General features: G+C 33.0%; 2 protein-coding genes across 3 annotated transcripts; both read left to right on the top strand.

Annotated features, from left to right (window-relative positions):
• Nucleotides 1-2,494: 2,494 nt before the first annotated feature.
• Nucleotides 2,495-7,391, top strand: LOC112420870 (uncharacterized). Of its 2 annotated transcripts, none has more exons than XM_039833982.1 (7): nucleotides 2,495-3,370; nucleotides 3,455-4,678; nucleotides 4,753-4,971; nucleotides 5,054-5,911; nucleotides 6,002-6,585; nucleotides 6,764-6,844; nucleotides 7,143-7,391. In XM_039833982.1, the coding sequence occupies exons 1-5, from the start codon at nucleotides 2,503-2,505 to the stop codon at nucleotides 6,583-6,585; spliced, it is 3,753 nt and encodes a 1,250-aa protein (XP_039689916.1). In that variant the 5' UTR covers nucleotides 2,495-2,502; the 3' UTR covers nucleotides 6,764-6,844; nucleotides 7,143-7,391. The 2 variants fall into 2 exon arrangements, with proteins under 2 accessions (XP_039689916.1, XP_024636395.2); XM_024780627.2 differs by having other exon boundaries at nucleotides 7,127-7,391.
• A 134-nt stretch (nucleotides 7,392-7,525) lies between these two features.
• On the top strand, nucleotides 7,526-8,591 carry LOC120579965 (uncharacterized). Its single transcript, XM_039832756.1, has 3 exons — nucleotides 7,526-7,795; nucleotides 7,877-8,227; nucleotides 8,325-8,591. The coding sequence occupies exons 1-3, from the start codon at nucleotides 7,673-7,675 to the stop codon at nucleotides 8,589-8,591; spliced, it is 741 nt and encodes a 246-aa protein (XP_039688690.1). The 5' UTR covers nucleotides 7,526-7,672.
• The last annotated feature ends 47 nt before the right edge of the window (nucleotides 8,592-8,638 follow it).

Here is an 8,638-nt window from a genome sequence, read left to right as displayed (position 1 = left end):
TAATTTCTGTACCGCCCCCTTTTTCCAATGATTGGCAGTGTACTTATAGTGACAAAATAGGGTTGGCTCTGGTACACATCAAAGACCAAAATACCCCTGCAGCTAAGACTTGGAGAAAAAGACTTGACAAAAAGACAAAGAATAAAAAATAAACAACACACAAAAAAACAAAAATAATAACAATAAAAGAAGAAATAATAAAAAAACAAATAAAATAAAAAACAAATAAAAATAAAAAATAAAATAAAAATGAAGATTAAATAAACGTAAAAACAATGTCCCTTCGGAACCAAATGAGGTACTTCAAAGTAACCTCCCTGCCGAAATTTTGTTTGAAATGATAAAAAGACGCGACTTTTAAAATATGATTAAACCTTTTAAAATGACTTGATTATTATGACTAACAAGATTATAAAATGCGCTCAAAAAGTTATAAAAATGTAGATAATTTTTTTTTTAAATGATTAAAGAAGAAAAACACGAGTTTTAAATGGTAAAAAAAAACAAATAGAAGAGAATGTGGACTATTTTTAAATATGGACAAAAAAGATTTTAAATGGTCCAAATTTGGGGTATGACAGTAACATACTTACTTTATCTTCCAAACTATTATAATATTATCACATTTACTAATTACCACTTTTTCCTTTCTCATTTTCAAACTAGGAGTCCAAATATTACTTTACAGCACTGATGTGACAGTAGCAGACTAACAAAGGATCTATAACCACACTAGCTATTTTTTCCTAGGACTTCTCAAGTACATGCTAAAAAGGTAATTCATTTATCTTGCAATGTATTATAATATTATAAAACTTACTAATGACTTCTTTTAACTTTTTCACTTTCAAATTTTGGATTCAAATTACATTTTTAAGTTGGAGGGAAGCCACTTTTCGTTTCAAATTTCATTTGAAATTTTTACCTTCTTTTCCATTTCAAAATACAGGATAAGTGCACAACTTCATAAAACACCTTCTTATTTTAGCTTAAGTAATACCATTATCATATTGCATTATCTTTCTCAACTTCTGAAATTAACTATACTTCTCAATGGAGGATGAAGATGATACAACAAGAAAGAATAAAGCATCTTTAAGAAGATTGAGAAGAACAAATTATCTGAAACAAAGGATCCAAAAGAGAGCCAAGCTTGACATCAATGTTACAATCCAACGTACCCCTTTTGCTAATATCACTAACAATAATCTTCAATCAAATTTGCAGCAATCAAAACAAGGCAAAAAAACTAATCAGACTACTCAAATCACTCCTTCAACCAGTAACTACACTCCTAAACATCCATTTAACATAAACATTCCAAACATGTATCGTGATTCTTTTGGTGTCATTGGTTCTGTGATAAACAGTAACATTCAGACACCAATGGGGAACCAACCTGTTTTTTCACTTAATGACAACACACCTCCACTTAGGCCAATATCATTGTTCAACAAAATACCTTATGACATAAATACCAACGGAAAAACACCGCTGCCAACACCAAACATTTTTTATCCTGAAACTCTTCCAAATTACACACAGCCAACGTCATCAACTAATTTTCAAATGCCCAAAAGAACTCCAACGTTATTGAATCAACAAGGAGTAAACTTGATGAACAGGTTTTCTGAAGTTGACACAGACAAAGCTTCATCTTCAGGAGTCAATGATCAAATACCAAATCCAATTGGAAGTTCTGATGATGATACAAGTTCTGTTGATACTGAAGAACAAGCAGCCTTCATGTCACATCATGAATCTGAATCTAACAGCAGTGAAGATGAAGATGAGGTTATGTCAATCAATAACAATACACAACTTCCAAATTTAGAAGCAGGTAATGTTATCAATATCCGTTGTTACAACAAGCTCATTATTATCTTTTATATGCAATATAACTTTAACAACTATTTATTATTATCTCAGGTTATTCTGATATTGGTGATCCTTCTTTTGAATGTCGTAAATGTGGTGCATGCATGTGGTACCAAGAACGTAGGAGGAAGTCAAGAGAAAGTTCTAATCCCGAGTTTGGAATGTGTTGTGGCAATGGAAAAATTCAAATACCTTTCTTGCCAACACCTCCTCCGTTATTAAATGATCTTATGTTCAACAATTATTCAACTGAAAGCAAACAATTTAATCAGAACATAAGATTATATAATAGCATATTTGCATTCAGCTCACCTGGATTTAAGGTTGATAAGGGAATTATACCAGGGAGAGGTCCACCAACTATCAGAATTCAAGGCCAATCATGTCACCGAATGGGAAGTATGATTCCTGCTGCTGGAAAGACTCCAAAATTTGCACAGCTGTATATATTTGATACAGATAATGAATTGCAAAATAGAGTTCAAGGGATAAGGTATAATTTTCAGAAAATTTTCTGTCTTTTTAGTTTTCAATGTATTTTATTAATTCAATGTATAAATTAAACCACCCTTATGTTTCAGGAATCCTAATCTCAATATGCAAACTGTGACAAAGTTGCAACAGATGCTTGATGACACCAACTGCCATGCTAAATCGTTTAGGAAAGCTCGTGATAGATTAAGGCAAGGCAATGTTGAGAACTTAAAGTTAAAGCTCATATCAGATAGAACAACTGATGGAAGGATTTATAATCAACCTACTGTCTCCGAAGTAGCAGCTTTGATAGTAGGTGATGTTGACTCTGCAGCAAGAAGAGATATAATTATGGAGAGGCAAAGTGGTCGTTTAGAAAGAATTGATGAGTTCCATCCAGCATATCTTGCATATCAATATCCGCTGTTGTTTTCTTATGGTGAAGATGGATATAGAGATGATGTTCTTCACCGAGGCATCGTTGCAGGTAAACAATCAAAGATGGATCGACTAACAATAAGAGAATGGTTAACATTTAGACTTCAATCAAGGAAAACAGAAGCTATGACAATATTGTGTGCAAGGAGGTTATTTCAGCAGTTTTTGGTAGATTGTTTTACAATGATGGAGGCTGATAGATTGAAATGGTTGAGGAAAAACCAGTCCAAGTTAAGAGTTGGGAAATACAGAAGTTTGAGTAACAACCAAGGCAATGTAGATGGCCAGACTAAAAAGCAGGGTAAGAGAGTTGTATTGCCGTCAAGTTATGTTGGTGGTCGTAGGTATATGGATCAACTTTATTTTGATGGTATGGCCATTTCAAGTGATGTTGGATTTCCCGATTTATTTATCACTTTCACGTGCAATCCAAGTTGGCCTGAAATACAACGCTTTGTTGGTGCAAAGGGTTTGAAACCACACGACCGACCAGACATCATAGCAAGAGTTTTCAAAATTAAGTTTGATGAACTTCTCAATGATTTGACAAAAAAACATATCCTTGGCAAAGTAGTTGCATGTAAGTTTTATTTCTATATATCTCAGTAACTTTCAAAGTTTATTCTATAAACACTGACATAGCTGATTATTCTTTTTCCTATAGATATGTACACAATTGAGTTTCAAAAGAGAGGACTACCGCATGCTCATATTCTTATATTCTTGCACCCTTCCAGTAAGTATCCTACACCAGATCACATTAATCAGATAATTTCTGCTGAGATACCACACCCTGAGAATGATAGAGAACTGTACAAATTAGTTGGCACTCATATGATGCATGAACCATGTGGTTTAGCAAAACCATCATCCCCTTGCATGAAAAAAAAAGATAAATGTTCCAAGTTTTTCCCGAAAAAGTTTCAGGCAACCACAGTTGTTGATCATGAAGGTTATCCTGTGTACAGAAGAAGGGATAATGGTAGGCAAATTATTAAAAATGGAATCAGCTTGGATAACAGATATGTTGTGCCACACAATCCATATTTATTGATGAAATATCAAGCTCATATAAATATGGAATGGTGTAATCAATCAAGTTCAATCAAATACTTATTCAAATATATTAACAAAGGATATGATAGAATCACTGCTGCAGTCGTTTCCGATGACTCAAGTCAATCCAATGTAAATGACAATGCAGATGAGATTAAACAATATCTTGATTGTCGCTATGTTTCACCTAGCGAAGCTTGCTGGAGGATATTTGCCTTTCCAATCCATGGAAGAAAGCCAGCTGTTGAAAGATTGTTCTATCATTTGTCTGGAGAGCAATCAGTTTATTTCAATGATTATGAGCAAGTGGATGATGTCCTACTAAAGCCTTCTGTTACTGAATCGATGTTTACATCGTGGCTTCAATGCAACGCTAAATATCCTGAAGCACGATCTCTTACTTACTCAAAATTTGTGTCCAAGTTTGTTTATGTTAAATCTACAAGAACCTGGAAACCAAGGAAAAAAGGATACACAATTGGAAGGTTAATGTGGGTGCCGCCGAGTACAGGTGAAGTCTTCTATTTGAGGATGATGTTAGCAGTTGTCAAGGGACCAACTTCCTATGAAGATATTAAAACTGTCAATAACATTTACTACGATACTTTTAGGGAAGCATGTTATGCAATGGGCTTCTTGGGGGATGATAAAGAATATATAGAAGCAATAAAGGAAATGAGTGTTTGGGCAACCGGTGTTTTCATAAGAATACTATTTGTAACTCTGCTACTTACCGCGACTATGGACAGGCCGGTTCATGTTTGGAATAACACGTGGAAGTGGTTAAGCGATGGTGTTCTATACGAACAAAGACGAGTGGCTAATAACAGAGGTATAATTCTACTTATATCTTTTTTTATTATTGAATAATTCTATTCTCATTTTATTATATTCTAATCCTACCAGATTTGGAGCTCACCGATGATCAAATTAAGAACTTAACTCTGACATTAATTGAAAAGCACATGGAGAAGAATAGAAGATCTTTAAAGGAATTTAAAGGATTTCCATACCCAACAGATTATGTGATGGAAGAGCTTGGTAACAGATTGATTTATGATGAGCTTAACTATGATGAAGATGCATTGAAGTTGGAATTCAAAAGACTATTCAGTACTGTAACAGGTAAAGTGCAAATACATTGGTGTTATTTCGATATTTCTAACTATCAATTCATAGATTTAATATATATTTTATACAAATTCAGATGAACAAAGAAACATTTATCATAAAATAATGTCTGCTGTTAATGGACAAAATGGTGGTGTGTTTTTCTTACACGGTTACGGAGGAACAGGCAAAACATTTATGTGGACAACTTTAGCTGCTTCATTGAGGAGTCAGGGTAAAATTGTTCTAACTGTTGCAACAAGTGGTATTGCTTCTCTTTTGTTACCTGGAGGGCGAACTGCTCACTCAAAATTCAAAATACCTGTGCCTTCATTTGAAAACTCAACATGTAACATTGATGGTGATAGCGATCTTGCAAAACTGTTAAAAGTTACAAACTTGATCATATGGGATGAGGCACCAATGGCTCATAAGTTATGTTTTGAAGCTTTGGATAGAACTCTAAAAGACATTATGTCCGACACTACGGACGGTGACAAAATATTTGGTGGCAAGGTCATTGTGTTTGGAGGAGACTTTAGGCAAATTTTACCAGTTGTGCCAAGAGCTGACAGGTCAGACATTATAAATTCATCAATAAATTCTTCATACATTTGGGATGAATGTATTGTTCTAACACTAACTAAAAATATGCGCCTACGATCTAATGTTGGATCATCTGATGCCGATGAGTTAAAGACTTTCTCCGAATGGATACTGAAGGTTGGTGAGGGAAAGATATCTGAGCCAAATGATGGCATCGTAGATTTTGAAATACCTGATGACCTGTTAATTAAGGAGTTTGATGATCCAATTGAGGCTATTATGAAAAGTACTTATCCAAACTTTTTGAATATGTACAACAATCCTGATTATCTACAGCAAAGAGCTATTCTTGCATCAACCATAGATGTGGTTGATAAAATAAATGACTATGTTCTTTCAATTATTCCAGGTATGCACAATCCTCATTATTGATTGACTCTATGATATACATTCAAAATTACTACATATTCACTAAACTGATTCTGTTTTATTCATGAAGGAGAGGAGAAAGAATACTTCAGCTCTGATTCCATAGACAGGTCAGAAGTTAACGACCAATGCCAGTCTTTTCAGTTATTCACTCCAGAATTCTTAAGTACATTAAGAACTTCAGGACTTCCAAACCATAAAATTAAACTAAAAGTTGGAACTCCTATAATGCTATTGAGAAATTTAGATCAAGTAGAGGGATTATGCAACGGTACTCGACTAATTGTTACTAGGATGGCTAATCATGTGATTGAAGCTAAGATCATTTCAGGTAAAAATGTTGGCAACCTAACATATATACCAAGAATGTCCATGTCACCTTCTCAATCTCCCTGGCCTTTTAAACTTATCAGAAGACAGTTTCCTATTATTGTATCCTATGCAATGACTATAAATAAGTCACAAGGCCAGACTCTTGACAGTGTTGGTCTATATTTGCCAAGATCAGTGTTCAGTCATGGTCAATTGTACGTTGCATTCTCCAGGGTCAGGACTAAAGCCGGTCTAAAAATCTTGATTCATGATCTAGAAAAAAAACCACTTTCCAACACCACAAATGTGGTTTACAAGGAAGTTTTTGATAACCTTTACTGAGTAAGTTTATTTCCCTGTTTTCATTAACTTTATTGTCAATATTAACATCAATATATATATATATATATATATATATATATATATATATATATATATATATGACTGTTTGTATCATAACAAAAAATTTCTTTTAATATCATTAAGTTTTCAAATTGTAACTTTTTTTTTTTATACACAGATTGATCAACCCTGGTACATGCTTCAATTCTTTCTGGCTACTGATGAACATGAGCATAACTTGCAATTTTCAATTTTCATGGTAATTATTTTCTACATTTTATATATAATACTCAAATTATATTTTGGCCTCTGAATTGTTAATATAAATATAATATTCATATGCTCATCTATGTTATACAAGAAGCCTATAGCATGTGGTCAAATATAACTCAATCAAAATTGGAATAAATACTGAATGAATTGACAAATCATATCAACTCATTAATGAGACTAGATGAATGACTTGAACAAGACCACTCTTCATTGATATGTAAAGAATGCCTATAACTTATTACTTTATTGAATACTTTTGTTTACATAGGGTACACTATTTGCAGTAAAGAATGCCTAATGATGGGAACACACACCAAGTTCAGCTGCAGCTGCAGAAATGTGAATCTGCACATGACTTGGAAATTGTTGCTTTTATATAGCTTTTTGGACTTACCAATGAATTTGTATTGCTGCAAGTTATGTTAATTTTATAGCTTCCTCAGGAATTGTCTTTGGTAGATGTAGCTTTTACATTTCAACAAACAATGCTTTTCAAGTTACACTCAATGAAATGGCTAATCAAGTTAAATGCATGCCACAATAAGACAAACTCATAACTATTTGCTTGCATGCTTATATAGTCCTTTGGAATATTGTGTGCAGACTTTTGACATTTAGCTTCATATAATTTTATACAAAACAAATTATATTATATTGTTTTTTATTAAACTCAATAAGGACAAACAAGATACATCCAAAATTACACATCAAATAATATATTATATTTTTTTTTTAATGTATGACTCAAATCTAAGAATAGGTTTCAACTATAAATACATCTTCACTGCCAAATCATATATCTCTTCACTACTCAATGGAATCAAGTTCATCATCAATTAGTCAAGTACCAGCCAATGAAAGATCTGTAAATTGTAGCATTGCTCCTTTAATGACATCCGAGCCTAATAGACCATTCTTCATAGCTGTCTGCACTGATGTAATACTACTCTTTCTCAATTCATTTTTCCGAGTTTTAATCATCACTTTAGTAACATTGTTTTATTTATTTGTATAACAGATCATTTGCGAAATAGATCCCCTTTTTGTTGCTGAACACTACGACGAACTAATAGACATCTGGAGCTTGCAAGATGGTTATGGAAATAGTCATCAAGTTCAATTTAACAAATTGATGCTTATGCCAATGCTTACGGAAGGTTGGCACCAATTCAGATTTTTTTATCATATAACTTCAAATCCACTTATGTCTTTCACATATTTGGGTAATAGTACATTCCAAATCAAAATCTTCAATGGTTCTACACCAAAAAATGAATATCCACGATATCATAGACATACTACTTCCTGTCTTAAAGATCTCACATTTGATGTAGACATGCCAGACAAAGATCCAATTAGTTCAAAATTGGTAACTCTTCTATCCTTCATTATGTTTCTAAATCAATATTTTTTTTTTTAACTATTTTTCAAACAAAAATATACATTATTTATTTCTTCCATTTCAGATTCTACCAACAAACCTTGGAAATTTCCTTCAACTTATAAATCATGAGTACTTAAGACTGTGTGGCACCTCTAACACTATCACTGTTTGCAAACTGATATTCAAAAAAGAAACGATAAATCAAGGACCAACTGTCATAATTGGACGTGGATGGAAAGCCTTCTGCTTGACCAATCGAATTTATCCAGAAAGCCTTCTGAAATTTAAATGTGACTCAATCATGGCCAAAAACATCGTTTCCGTTATGAAAGTATCTAGACGTTATTAATTTATAATCTATCATAGATTATTATTGTAGTATTGTTTTTACCTAAC

Source organism: Medicago truncatula, chromosome 4, assembly GCF_003473485.1.
Source record: "Medicago truncatula cultivar Jemalong A17 chromosome 4, MtrunA17r5.0-ANR, whole genome shotgun sequence".
NCBI lineage: Eukaryota > Viridiplantae > Streptophyta > Magnoliopsida > Fabales > Fabaceae > Medicago > Medicago truncatula.
The sequence above is the reverse complement of the archived record's forward strand: the minus strand, read 5'-3'. Positions and strand labels throughout refer to the sequence as shown.